Consider the following 13,824-nt stretch of genomic DNA (forward strand, 5'->3'; position numbering starts at 1 on the left):
GACACTAAGCTCCCCACCCCCACATCACCACCCATTCCCACCAGACCAGCAGCAGTTTGGTGACTGAGGGCAAGTGAGAGCTCTGGGCCACACCCGGCCTCACTGGGTATGGGCACGCCGCTCAGGGATAGCCCTCACCCTACCCCCCACACCCCGTCCAGGGGCTGGAGGGCAGATGGGCTCAGGATGAGGCTGGGAAAACAGGAGAGCGAGATCCTGGTCCTAGGTTTAGCACGCCCCTCCTGCCTCCATGTCCAGATGGAGAAGGAGGTCCTAGAGCAACTAGGACCAGTCACCCCCAACCTTCATCACCATTCGCCTCAGCCGCCATCCACGCCCATAATTAAAAACAAAGATGGATTTTTGTTGTTGTTATTGTTGTTGTTGTCCTTCTCCTACCCCCCTTCCACCCACTCAGACGAGGGCAGTGAGGTGGGGGAGAGAGTCGGGGCAGTAGGGGGCTCGGAGAGGGTCTCACATTTCAAAACAGCAAAAAATCCAACACTTAAATGAGGTAGGTGTGGGTGCGGGGTCTCCTTGCCCGGCTTGCCCGGCTTGCCCTCCTGGGCATCTGGATGCCTCTTCCCATCATGTTGCATTTGTCAGAGTGGAAAACAAGGAAACACAACCCATAGAGAGACAGAAACACAGAGGAAAAGAGGGAGACAGAGACAGATAGAGGAAGGGGATGGGGGTGAGGGTAGGGGCAGGACCCGGCAGGCAGGGCCAGGTGTGGGACCCGGCCTTTGGGATTGTCAAGCTTAGTCAAGTCTCTTTGCAGCCTTGAATTGGGCCAGCGAGGTCGGTGGAGGCAGCAGGGCTGAGGCCCAGCCGCACGCCCCTCCCTGCTCCCTGACACTTCTGGGTAGTCCCGGCCCATATCCCCCTCAAACCTGAGATGCCCAGCGGCTGCTCCTGTCTGTCCCCTCCTGGAACTGGGGGCAGATGCCAGCCTAAGGGCCGGTGGCAGGGAAGAAGGTTGTCCCTGGTGCCCAGGGTAGGCTTGGCCTAGGGTCCTCCGCCCCAGCCTCCTGCTCCAGGGGCTCCGGTCAGCCGGCAGCCCCAGCCCTGGGTCCTGGCTCTGGCTGCTACCTCTCTTCCCCCTCGTCCCTTTCAGGGAGGAGGCGGGAGTGGGGGGAACTCCCCTGCCTGGTAGCCTCAAAGCTTCTTAGTTCATCCATTTCCTACAGTTCCAGGCTCCACAGTGACAGGGGATCTTGTGCTGATCGTCCTCAAAGTCAAACTGATAGTCATAGGTCAGCTGGAAAGAGAAGGGGGACAGCATCAAGGCAGGCCCCATGAGGCTGCAGGCGAGGGGCCCCAACTGATGGTGTGAGAGGGGCCGTGATGGTCCTGGGGGCACAGGGTCAGGGCTCTCCTCTTACCTCCTCTCCTTTGGGGATTCGCCGGCTGGAGATGATAATAATTTTGTCCTCCTTGTCAAATGTCACAACCTCCGCTACACAGTTAGGGGCACAGGAGTGGTTAATGTACCTGGATGGCAGGACAGAGTCAGTGTCAGAGACACCAGGTGACACCCACATGGCCACCAGAGACACTTGAGTCCTCACGCTCACCTGGCAGGGCCTCCCGTCAACGTGGCGTCAATCACATGCTCGTTGTTTATCCGAAACATGTAAATACCACGGTTCTAGAAAGACAGTTGAGAAGGAGGAACCTGGGTTAGCAAGCAAACCTGGCAGCAGGCTTAGCTGACATGACCGGCCCAATTTCTCCTGTCTTCTCCCTCCTGCACGGTTTTCCAACTGCCTCCTGGATTCAAACCTGTCCCCAGGCTCCTAGGCCAAGGGTGGCCCCTCCACCACAGCAGCCCCAGCCACCCCACAGTACCTGCTCCTCATAGATTTTCTCCCGCCGATTGGCCACCTCATTGCGAATGATGGTGCCGATGTACTCAATGACCATCGTGTGCTTCTCCAGGTCCTTGGCTGCATAGAGCCCAAGGCCCTGGATACGCGAACGAGCCAGATACACATTGTTCTTCCACTCGGTGCGCAGGCGCCGGTACTGAGATGACTTGGAGTGCACAAACTGCTTGCTGTACGGGGTGTTGGTCTCGCCTGTGAAGGTGCTCTGATACGCCTTAGACATGCTGGTGCTGTTCAAGGTATGGGGCCTGGGGGGTGATACAGTCCATGACACGACAGCCTGAGAAGACCTTGCCCACCTCCTCCCTAGGAATGTGCTATCAGCAAGTACTACAAGTGCCTGCTGCTGTGTGAGTGGAGTAGAGGCATCTGGGTCTCAGCTTGAAGAGGCAGCAATTCCCTACTGGGACCCTTCTAGACACCCTGGGTAGCAGACACCACCCAGGACAGGGTTAGGTACAGAGAGGGAAGAGGCACCAATTCCCCTACACTGAGCCCGCTCTCCCACCTCAGACTGTCTACCACCCTCCTGTCAAACCATGCTCAATGCCACACTCTTGGAGGTCTTCCCCAAGGCCGGAATTTAAGATGGCGGTTTGTTTAATCGGATTAAGTCCTACCTCTTGCATATGCTGTAAGCCCTGAAAATGGGGGCCATCTGTACCACAGTGGCTCCATCTGATTTTTAAGTGGCTGTGAGTTCACAGCCTGAAGATGACATCGTTGCCTCTCTTCAGGCCGTCCCGCTCTGCGGCATAGCATTGGGCTCTGTGCAGACAGCTCAGTGCAGGGGAAAGACTGCTGCCTGGCGGGAGGGAGCCTTTCACCACCCTAGGAAGGTCTTGCCCAGAGCAGTGGTTTTCAAACACTCCGGTGCTTTTCTCTTTATTTAGCAGATTCTTTCCTCCAGCAAAATGTTGACTGTAACTCCAATCCACAGGTGAAAACAGAGCTCCTCTGGCTAAGTCCAATCTTACGAAGGTGTAGTTACACACACGGGCAAGCCTGCCCACTGGCTTCTATGTGCTGGGGCTTTAGGAACAATGTACTTACAGTTTGAAAACCACTGTTGTAGAGCATCAAGGTCTAGGGCTAACTAGGGGTAGAGTGTTCGACATTCTATGACAGCCTTCAAGCCACCAAAGGCCTTCATGGAAAGCCTGCTACCATGGGCTCTGCCTCCCTCTACCCGAGGACCAAGGTTAGGCTACTGTGGTACACAGAAAGACCAGCAACCCACAAGTTAAGAGGAGGGCCTAGTCCCAGCTGTGTGACCTTATCTAGTCACACAGTCTTTCTGGGACTCAGTTTTCTCAGCTATAAAATGGGGATCATACCACCTGCCCTACCTACCTCATAAGGTTGTTGTGAGGATCAAATGAGATAATGGATGTGAAAACGCTTTGAAAGAAAAAGTATAAAGTGCTATACAAACGGAAGGCTGCAGTGCTTCTCGCTACTACTTCCAGTTACTTATCTCTAAACCAACTCAGACTGCAAAGGGAATGTGCCCTAGTCACTCAAGGGTGTCTGAAGTTTGGGAGAATCACCGGCCCCTCTGGAAGCAAAACCAAAGAAGAAAGAAGTGACCAGCTCCCATATACATCTTACCATTGTCTACCAGGAACCTCCCCAGCAGCCATTCCCAGGGTGCCCAAGAGAACTCTGTCCTGTTTCCCTGGTCAATCCAGTGGGCCTGAGCTGAGTAGGGAAGAGGAAAGGGGTACCCCAGGAAGATTTGTGTGCCTCTAATCAGGTCTAAGGGCGACTCCCCAGGTTCCTGGAAACAACTCTGATCTGCATCTCAAACCCTCAGAACGCAGCCAGATGGTCCTACCACACCTACAGCCCATGGCCTAGTGGCACAAGCTCACCGTTTGTAGTGTGTGAGGATTTTCGGTTCTGATCTGGCACAGCCGGTGGGGTTGATCATGAGCGGTAACTCCATCAGAGGGTGGCGCCCATAGCGGAATAAATAGTTCTGACAGCTCTCCACCCCAGGTAGCTGTGGACACAGGGATGACTGCCTCACTCCTGAGACTTCCCGGGACCGGTATTCCCACCGTGACCCCAGCTCCTTGCCGCTTGCTTACCGATTCAGCTATGCGAAGCACTGCATGCACTGTCAGCCCAAAGAGTTCTTCGCCTTTCAGGTACTCAGGGAAGAGTCTCAGCATGTCGGCTTCTTTTCTCATGGCGGCCACAGGCTCAATGATGCGGTTCCACACAGCTGGATGCGAGACAGACAGCACCCTTTAGGGTAACACTTGCCAAGCCCCATCCTAAGCTCCACTTCCCGCCACATGGCCATCAGTTCTCGTGGCTCTTTAGGACTCCCACCTCATTTCCTAGAACAGTTTCAATGTGGAGGGGAGTGACAGAGCCTGTGATACTGAGATAAGTACAGGGCCCAGAGACCAAGCAGGAGCCACAGTTCTTACTGAACGGACAGACATACTTTGCAGTTGAATAGAGTATGTTTAAGTTTGAGCAACGGCTATGGAACTTAAGCCAAACACCCAAGTCTCCCGAGACTCAGTCACTGTGCGTCTGTGTACACTCATGTAATGGCAAGGCTTACCTTCTGGGTTGCAGTGGACAGAACAACCAGCATGAGTCACTCAACTAGCTCAACTGTGACACACAATACAAGCTCACTAAAACCTACTTCCTGCTGCTTACCATCATCAGTACAGACACACGGACACACACACTAATCCCAGCCCTTGGGAGGCAGAGGCAGGTGGATCTCTGAATTCAAGGCCAGCCTGGTCTACAAAACTAGTTCCAGGACAGCTAGAGTTGTAACACAGAGAAACCCTGTCTTGAAAAACAAAACAAAAAACTTTTTAAATTAAAAAAACGTTTGAAGGGGGTGAGGTGGGGCTGCAGCTCAGTGGTCTGAGTTTGCCTAGCAGGTCCATGTTTCTGGGTTCCACCCCCTGTCCCACAAAAACAAAACTCTAAAAAGATTTTATATATGGACAAAAGGGAATTGAAAGTTGTGTATAATAGACAATAGGATCTTAAAACATCACCATTCAACTGGACACTGTGGAACAAGCCTTTAATCTCAACACTTGAGAGGCAGAGGCAGGTGGATCCCTGTGAGTTCAGAGCCAGGTTGGTCACAGACCAAGTTCCAGGACAGCCAGGGCTACTTCTGTCTCAGAAAAATAAAAACAAAAATTTTAGGCTGGGAGAGATGGCCTGATGGTTGAGAGCACAGGCTATTCCTCCAAAGAACCAAGGGTCAATTCCCAGGACCCACATGATAGTTCAAAACAGAGTGTAACTCGTATGTATGGTACATATACATGAAAAAACACCAATATATATGTGTGGTACATATGCATGGAAAAACACCAATATATAAATATATTATATATAGCCAGGCACTGGTGGTACACGCCTAGCAGGAGGACCTCTGAGTTCGAGGCCAGTCTGGACTACAGAGTCGGTTCCAGGACAGTCAGGCTACACAGAGAAACCCTGTCTTGGAAAAAAACAAAGAAAAAACCTAAACCATACACACACACACACACACACACACACACACGCACACACACATACACAACCACACACACGCATGCACATACACAACCACACACATGCACATATACACATGCATGCATGTGTATACACATACAGGCATACACATGCATGGGCATGCACTTTCTTTCGCATGCGCACACACATACCATTTAATCTACCAAGGTCATGGGAAAAAAGCTAAAATACGAAGCTTTTTTTTTTTTTTTTTTTTTTTTTTTTAGACCAGGTCTCCCAGGCTGGCTTCCATAGATATCTGAGGAGGACCTTGAACTTGAGATCTTCCAACTGTCACCTCCCATGTACTGACATTACAGGCATGAGGCAGCATGCCTGGCTGAGCAAAACAGTTTCAACTGCAAAGGGAGAATGCCTGAGAAAGGCTGAACCCCATCATTTGGGGTTTTTAAGATACTGTGTGGCTTGAGGCAGGGGCAGGTCACTATATAAAAGCGGTTCTTTCTCTGTAAAGAGACTCCTGGAATAACCTGCCAGGCCCACTGCGGTGCTCACCTTGGGGAGATGCATCGGTGAAGACCAGATCCTCTAAACCCTGCTCAATGACTTTGATCACAAACTCAGGCCGTCCATTGTTCTCACTGATGGAACAGCGGTAGCAACAGCGACGATTGTTAGTACGAAGACTCCAGTAGATGCGCGTGGCCTCGTAGCCCACAGGATAGAGTGCAGTGGCACTGTGGAAGTCAGCCATCTGGTGTGGGAGCAGCTGTCCGATGGCATGGAACACAAGGCCTCCTACTCGGAACATGTGTAGCCGCTCTCCCCGCTGGATGATGCTAGCGATCTGCTTCACCTCGTCCCGCTCAATGTAGACCCTCCGGAAGACAGCAAACGAGCTGAGCTCCTGCTCACAGGGGCCCTTGATCTTGTGCACTGGACACAGCATGGTCTTGTCCTTGAAGAACATGCACTTAGCGCGGATGGCACAGGCAAAATGGTAGACATTGGGGCAACGCATGCGGTTGCAGCTGCTAGTGGCACCAGTTCGCTGGCACAGGGAGCACTTGGTTAGCAATCCTCGGTGCAAGGCAACCTCCACATTCATCAATGCCCCGCCCTGGGTCTCATACACTTCCGTGGACCACAGGGCACAGTTGAGGTGTACCCAGAGGTCCAAGTCGAGGTTGAGCAGGCGGGCGGGCCCATCGGTGGCACCGTCTCCCTCTTCATGACAGAAGCAGCATCGGCGGTTATCTCGCGGCACCTTGCTTGGTCTCAAAGCTGTACCAAACTGCTCCATAAACTCTGCCACCTCCCGCTCATCCTCTTGATGGCCACTCCCCTTCTGGATGGTGAGCAGGAGCCGCAGCCGCTTCCAGCGCACCCCTTTCCACTTTTTGAGGCGTGGGGGGCGGGAATCTTCACTCTCTTCAGGGGGTCGTGCTCGGGGTTTGGGGCGGGCAGATTCAGGGGATGAAGCCAGTGGTAGAGGTGAAGGGGTGGGTGGCTCAGCGGGCCTTTCAGCCTCAAGTTCAACCATGGGCTCAGCGGGAGGGCTGGCAGGAGAGGGTGCCAAAGGGGACGGAGGTGGGGAAGGTTCCTCAGGAGGTGGGGCGGAGAGCTGCCTCACGTCCAGGTTGGAGACATTGTAGGTGTAGCTGTGCTGGATGGATGGCTCTGGGGCAGGACTCTCCTACAGGAACGCCCCTGGATGTTAGTGTCAGTCCCTCAGCCAGCCAACCCCTTCCTCCAGGCTCCACGCCCTCAAAAGACCACTGTCCTCTCTGCCCTGGGAGTACCGTCTTCCTAAAACAGACCCTTCTCTCCCAAACTCACCTGCTTCAAGAGGCTCAAGATGTCTAACTGGCTCTTGAGGGTGTAGCCAGGCAATACTGCATCAAACTGCTTTAGCCAATCAGGTCCTGTGTCTGGGCTCTTGCCACTCAAACCTTTTTCTTTCCCACCTATAGAAAGGAAAAGGGTTAGTCTCCCACCAGAACTCCCCCTGATCTGAACGTGGTCTCCTGCTCTACTCACCAGGGCCTTCAGCTTCCCCCTTCTTGGGCTCGAGGCCTGCCCGGGCAGGGCCGTCTGGGAACAGCACCTCATATGAGTTGGGTATCTTCATGCTTAGCAGCTCAGCTACTGCTACCATGACACCGTTCAGGTTCTGCTGGGGCAGAAGAGAGGATGTGAGCAAACCCGTCAGCAGTGTCACAGTGAGCGCCACTCATAGAGACTGCTCAGTAAGGCAAGGACACCACAAACCCGCTGCACGGAGGGTGCTCAGAGCTCCCTGCTCCACAGAGCTCTCCTTACATAGCTTCTCCTAAACTGTGGCAGGGATAGAGCTTCACAGAGAGAATGGTAAGACTGTCTACAAACAAACTGCTACTGTTGTCTTAACCATTCTCCAGCTCTCTTTGACCACAGAACCCTGAAGCAAAGCTCCACCGATTGTGACTGGAGGGTGAGGTCTCACAGCACCTGTCACTCGACAGCCTGTTAGTTGACTGTCTCTTTATCCGGGCATGATGAGCCCTACGAGGGACCCTACTTCCCTCACTGAGCCCAGTCCTTAGCCCAGCCTTTCAAGAAGAAGCAGATATTCAGGACAAATATTTGGACAGTTGTAACTTTTGTATCCAGACAAGCTCTGAAGACTGCCCTCTGACCCAAGGTACCCCTGGGACACACCTTGGCGGCGGCGGCAGAGACTGTGAGCATGACTGACACCTCACTTCCCTTGCCCTTCTCCCAAGCTGTAGCAGGCAGCTTTCCAGGGACCTCCAGGTCAAGGACCCCATAAGGTTTGGTGTCTGGGAAGACTGGACAGAGAGAGAAAAGCGTGTAGTCAGCCACTTCCCACCATCACCCTAGCCCCCGGCTGCCTACCCACGCAGCAAGCAGCACATACCAGGGATGCCGGTGCGAGGGATGATAGGGATGACAGGGGAGAGGGCCCGGTTGTCTTGCTCCCATCGGCCAGATCCCAGCTGAGGAAAACGCGGGGCCTCTTCCCCAAGGATGCTCTCAGGGGACGAAGCTGGCACAATGCTGTCAGGAGAATCGCTGTCCTCGTCACTCTCCATTCTGCAGGTTGGATACAAACAGTGCTGGTCCAGCCTCAAGTCATGGATTCTCCCCGTCAGAGATAAGAGACCAGGAGGTGCGGCCATAACTGACACCCTCCCCACTGTTCCCCACCTGACATCCTCGGTCTGATTGTGAGGGGGTGTGGGCAGAGCAGCCAGCAGGTCTAAACTCTTCACTTCTGCATCTGAGGGGTGGGAGAGAGGAGAGTCAAGGGGAGTGTGGAGATGCTCTGTCCCTAACACCTCAGGTTCAATCAGCCATTGTCATCAACTAGCTACTCAACTAACAGTAGGGCAGGAAAACTATACACACTGAGCCTTCCTTGTGTGCCACACTCATTTCAAGCCACTTATATAGCACAGGCTAGCTGACTTCAAACTCATAATCCCTGCTGTCTTCAGCTCCGACCAGGACCGCAGGCAGAGTCACACCACCACTCCTTATTTACACCCTTTAACAGCCGCGAGATGAACTCTACAGTATCCAAGCTAGGAGGACATCACGGCTCCATCAAGTCAACCAAGCTACGTGGTCCAAGCTTCATAGCTAAGTACACTCATGTGTTGGAGCTCAAATGTTGGTCAGACTGGGGTTCCATACCCAGGAACGCTGGACTGTTTCTTCTCACAAAACTTCCCTCAGATTCACCCCGTTGCTGTTTGCTTTTGCAAGCCTCCAGAAGCCATAGCCTTCCCAACAGTCCCTTCCCACCAAATGTCTCAGTGTAAGTGCACAAGGCAGTGTGATACTGAGTGGCAGGACACCACTGCGTGTCAGGAACTCATCCATCAAGGCCCGAGAGACCAGTTTCTCACTCACCCCTCAGCGCTCCTTCACTGTCCTGGGCAGAGGCTGTGTCCTTGGGGCGCTCCCCCAGCTCGTCAGAGGGAGTAACACCATTCACCATCTTCTGCTGCACCGATGGGGGTGGGGTGGGGGGCAGCGACGAGGGTGGTGTCGGCGGGTTACTCAGGTTATTCTGGGGGGTGGGGTGGGTGTTGTGTGCAAGATGGCATAGGGACACTGGAATAACCTCCTGGCCCCACATGACACCAGCATTCTCCTCCAGTCTCTCATCCCCACCTCCAACCCCAACAATCTTATTACTCCCAAAAAGTATCGCCATTTTTCTGACCTTGGTGAGCAGCTGAGAATAGTAGTCAGGGCCGGTGTGCAGAGCCCCACTTCCAAAGGCCCCCCTGAGCTGGCTCTGCCCGCTGACTAGGCAGCCACTGCCAAAGGGAGCAAAGAGGCTAAAATTGGCGGTGATGGTGGGCTCCGTCAGCGGCAGCTGGGACAGTTCCTAGGAGGGGCAAGATGACAATGCTGGAGAGGCGTAGCTTCCACAGCATCTAGTCAGACCTTGGAGGACAGGCTGCCCACCCACCTATCCTGAGGGAGACCATGGGACCGTCTCCTGGGGATCACCTGTTTTAGCTGTTTCAATAAGGCCTCATTGGCCCTGACCCCATCTTCTTTCCGCAGCTTCTTTCGGGAGCTCGGCAATCTGTCACTTGTCTTCTGCACCCGCTTAGGCTTCGCTGGCAAAGGTTTTCTTGTGGCTGCATCCTAAACCAGACAAGCGCTGTGAAGGCAGCTGCCCTTACCTCTTATGACCCAGCCCTGCTCATCTGACCTCCACAGTCACAACACTCGATCCAAAGTACTCACCTCTTTGTTGCTGGAAGTACCCTGTAGTTTCTGCTCCAGCCCTGACAGCTTGCTATCAATGTGTCCATTGATCTCAGCTCGAAGCCCCTCAGGCCCCCGCCCAGCACCAAGTTGCACATTCTTTGCCCGTAGAAGCTTCTGCAAGAGCAGATGCCCAGCCTCCGAGCGGGAGCCTGCTAGCAGAAGGTGGTTGCTGGTGCCTGGTGCCCCAGCCGGCTCGCCATTGGCCTCCCTTTTCACTGTCTGTGCACCCAGGGCACACGGCTCTTCCCGAGGCTCCTGCTTGATGCTGAGCTGGGACGGCTCATGTACCACCTGTCCGTTCACCTGCTCCAGATGCCCGGGTACCAGGCTGCTCTGCTCGGGCTTTTGGGCTTCTGTGAGGTTGTCTGAGGGGTCCCAAGGTCCTAGCCCCTTGCCAAAGAAAGTATCTGCAAGCTGGGCAGCAGCAGGTGAGACCCTCCCAGGAGGCAGCTCCAAGGCTGGCCCCTGGGGCTTTGGAGTCCCTGGATGGGTTGGGTTTAGCTGGGCACTGGGGGAAGGTAATTGTGAAGGTCTCTTTGGCTCTTGGGGACTGGAAGGTGGAGGTGTGGGATGGACAGGGCCAAGCACTGGTCCTGTAGATAAGGCTCCTTGTGGGGCAGGGAGCCGGGGTGGGCCCTGAGGTCGAGACCCTGCCCCTAGCTCCTGGAGGGGTCCTGTCTGAGATGCAGAAAAACCCCCAGGTTGAGGTTGGCAGCCCAGGAGGCCCTGGAGGGGAGAGGGCTGGGTCCCGGGCTCCTGGAACGGTGGAGTCTGGCGTACTGCCTGACTCTGCTGTAGCTGCCGCTGCATGAGGAGTGCCTGCAGCTGCTGCTGCTGCTGCGGGCTCAGGTGCCGCAGCTGTGGGTTTTTGGCCAGGACTCCTTGGAGCTGTGCTCGAAGTTGACCCACTGTAGGCATGACTCCAGCTCCAGGAGGACCCTGCCCAGACTGCGGAGCAGGTCCTGATTTGGGAGGCTGTGACCCTGTGTTATTTTGAATGGGTCGATCTAGCCCAAGGGGCTGTTGGGAGCCCAGAAGGTTCTGGGCCATAGGTCCAGGCTGCTCCCCCAAGGAAACAGAGGGTTGAGCCAGCAGGTGGGGTACAGATGGGGACTCAAAGGAGGATCCACTCCCTAGCTGCTGCCCATGGCTTCCTCCACCTGCTGTGTGAAGCAAGTTCACCTGGGGCTGGGGTTGTCCTGGGAGCCTGAGCGGTGGCTGCAGCTGCATTGAGGTGGGCTGAGATTGAGCCTGGGATTGGACAAGTAGGAGCTGTGAGTCTCCAGAAATGGAAGGCTTCACCTCCCCTGGCTCAACAGACATTGGCTCAGGTGTAGTCCCCACTGCTGGTGGCCCTCCTTGATGTGTTGAAGGTCCCTCAGTGACCTCTGAAGGAAGCGCTGTCTCTGCATTGTTTTGTTCCTTGCCTGTCAGGAGGAGGGTTGGGCCTAGGGCTCCAGGGCTAGAAAAGTGTTGAAGAGGCTTGACTGGCAGGCCAGGGCCAAGTGTCACTTGCTGCTGCTGCTGTTGCTGTTGTTGCTGCTGCTGCTGCTGCTGTTGTTGCTGCTGCTGCTGCTGCTGTTGCTGTTGTTGCTGCTGCTGCTGCTGCTGCGGAGATAATAAAGTTCGATTCTGGTTCAAGAGGCCCATCTGCTGTTGCTGAAGCTGCAGCTGTTGTTGCTGGTGCAGCTGCTGCTGCAAGTGCAGCTGCTGCTGTTGTTGCTGCTGCTGCAGGTGTTGCTGTTGCTGCAGCTGCTGCTGTTGTTGCTGCTGCTGCAGATGTTGCTGTTGCTGGAGCTGTTGCTGTTGTTGCTGCTGCTGGAGCTGCAGCTGTTGCTGTTGTAGCTGTTGCTGTTGTTGTTGCTGTTGTAGCTGTTGCTGCTGTAGCTGTTGCTGCTGCTGCTGTAGCATCTGTTGCTGCTGTAGCTGTTGCTGTTGCTGCTGTAAAGAACCCAAAGCCTGAGCACTCATTTTGGGCTGTCCACCATGTGACATCATTCCTTGCTGAAGTTGGGAAAGCCCTGTCATAGATCCCTGCTGTTGTTGTTGTTGTTGTTGCTGCTGCTGCTGCTGCTGCTGCTGCTGCTGCTGCTGGGCTGTGAGCAGCCGGTGTCCCATAAGGCTGTGACCCTGTTGTGCCAGCTGAGGGGAGCTCAGCACCCTGGACTGAGTCATAAGCACCTGTCTGTGAGGGCCCTGAGGACCCAGAGCTCCAGAGTGCTGTTGCTGCTGCTGCTGCTGCAGCACCGTCACCTGGGCAGGACCAAGCAGGCCCTGGGATCCCTGGGACTGCTGGGGGGACAACTGCTGGACCAGGAGGCCCTGGTGGTTGCTGGGAGGCAGAAGGCCCTGAGGCTTAGGACCCAGAACCTGGTTCTGTACTCCGGGACCCTGTTGTTGTTGGATTGCCACCTGCCCTAAGAGGTGTTGCTGTTGTTGTTGCTGTTGTTGTTGTTGCTGCTGCTGCTGCTGCTGCTGCTGTAGTTTCTGAGCCAGCTGCATTCGTTGCTGCTGCAGCTGTAGTTGCCTTTCCTGTAAAAGCCTCGAGTCAGGTCCAAGACTTCGGAGAGTAAGATTGCCGGGGAAGAAGCTCCCGGAGGGGCCAGTCAAGGATCCAGCCACACCAGAATGCTGCTGTTGCTGCTGTTGGGCCAAGGTAGTATTGAGGAATGGACCACCAGACTGTCCAGGTAGTACCATACCCCCTGGAGGCAGACGAAGACCGCCAGCTTGCCCACCCGGAGGTGCCTGTGGTGGCTGTAACCCATGGGCAGGGAGCAGCTGGCCAGGGAGCTTGGTGAGTACCCGAGGATTCTGAGAAGGGCTGACAGCCAGCACAGCTGAGTGCTGCTGCTGTTGCTGCTGCTGCTGCTGCTGTTGCTGCTGCTGCTGCTGCTTGTTCCGATATTCTGCCATGAGATTTGTGTGCTCTTTCTGCTGTTTCCGGACCTAACATAGGAGGGTTGGAGAGGTCAGCCTGGAGACTGCCCACCCTGCCGTCCCTTTCCCCTGGTCTCTCGGTTCTAAGCTCTGCTCCCTCCCCACCTGATCCAGCTGCTTCTGGATCTTGCTCTGCTGCTCAGTGACCAGCTTGAGCTTCTCGGCATCGGCTTCGGGGAACTCGCGGCCAGCCTTTTTGGCAGTGCGCTGCTTGGCACACAGAGCCTTCCGAGACTTGCGGTGCACACCAATCTGCTCCTCTAGCACCTTCAGCTGCATCTGTAGGAGCTGCTGGGTGTGGAACAGCCACTCCTCATACTGCCGCTGGTCAGCCTCATCTGGGAATAGAACTTGTATGTTAAGATCCACAAAACAGTGACCTCCTTCCAGAATTCCTAACCATTGCTCTGCACCCTCCTCCTTTTGCCCATACTCACTGATCACTCCCTGGGCAAAAGTGGGCGGGTTAGGACGAGGCTGGGCAGGGTCACCAGGATTCCGTTCCTGTGGAAAAGACATTTCTAGAAGGTCACTGTTCCATGGCAGGCCCTCAGAAAGGAAGCCCAGTGAGACAGAACACAGGTTCCACTTTCCCCTCACCTGGCCACTCCCAGGTGCCACATGGTTCTGAAGATCACTGCCAGACCCCCCGGAGAGCCTCTGTGCCAGCAGGGACACTTGCTGCCTACAG

The 13,824-nt window shown here is 54.9% G+C and overlaps 1 protein-coding gene across 5 annotated transcripts in view; it reads right to left on the minus strand.

The window, feature by feature from the left end:
• The window catches only part of Kmt2d (lysine methyltransferase 2D), a 38,489-nt gene continuing 24,665 nt past the window's right edge, over positions 1-13,824 (minus strand). For all 5 annotated transcript variants that reach the window (XM_029469419.1, XM_021182964.2, XM_029469421.1 and 2 more), the window contains 19 exons: positions 13,734-13,818; positions 13,571-13,637; positions 13,239-13,471; positions 10,170-13,142; positions 9,927-10,067; positions 9,634-9,801; positions 9,318-9,477; positions 8,610-8,682; positions 8,320-8,495; positions 8,100-8,230; positions 7,440-7,572; positions 7,239-7,366; positions 5,955-7,095; positions 3,983-4,119; positions 3,764-3,894; positions 1,852-2,137; positions 1,578-1,651; positions 1,386-1,494; positions 1-1,261 (listed from right to left, as the gene is read on the minus strand). In XM_029469419.1, coding sequence (XP_029325279.1) covers positions 1,169-1,261; positions 1,386-1,494; positions 1,578-1,651; positions 1,852-2,137; positions 3,764-3,894; positions 3,983-4,119; positions 5,955-7,095; positions 7,239-7,366; positions 7,440-7,572; positions 8,100-8,230; positions 8,320-8,495; positions 8,610-8,682; positions 9,318-9,477; positions 9,634-9,801; positions 9,927-10,067; positions 10,170-13,142; positions 13,239-13,471; positions 13,571-13,637; positions 13,734-13,818 — 6,439 coding nt within the window. In that variant the 3' untranslated portion in view covers positions 1-1,168. The remainder of the gene's footprint in view (positions 1,262-1,385; positions 1,495-1,577; positions 1,652-1,851; positions 2,138-3,763; positions 3,895-3,982; positions 4,120-5,954; positions 7,096-7,238; positions 7,367-7,439; positions 7,573-8,099; positions 8,231-8,319; positions 8,496-8,609; positions 8,683-9,317; positions 9,478-9,633; positions 9,802-9,926; positions 10,068-10,169; positions 13,143-13,238; positions 13,472-13,570; positions 13,638-13,733; positions 13,819-13,824) is intronic.

The sequence above is a fragment of the Mus caroli genome, chromosome 15 (genome assembly GCF_900094665.2).
Source record: "Mus caroli chromosome 15, CAROLI_EIJ_v1.1, whole genome shotgun sequence".
In the NCBI taxonomy this organism is placed as follows: Eukaryota; Metazoa; Chordata; class Mammalia; order Rodentia; family Muridae; genus Mus; species Mus caroli.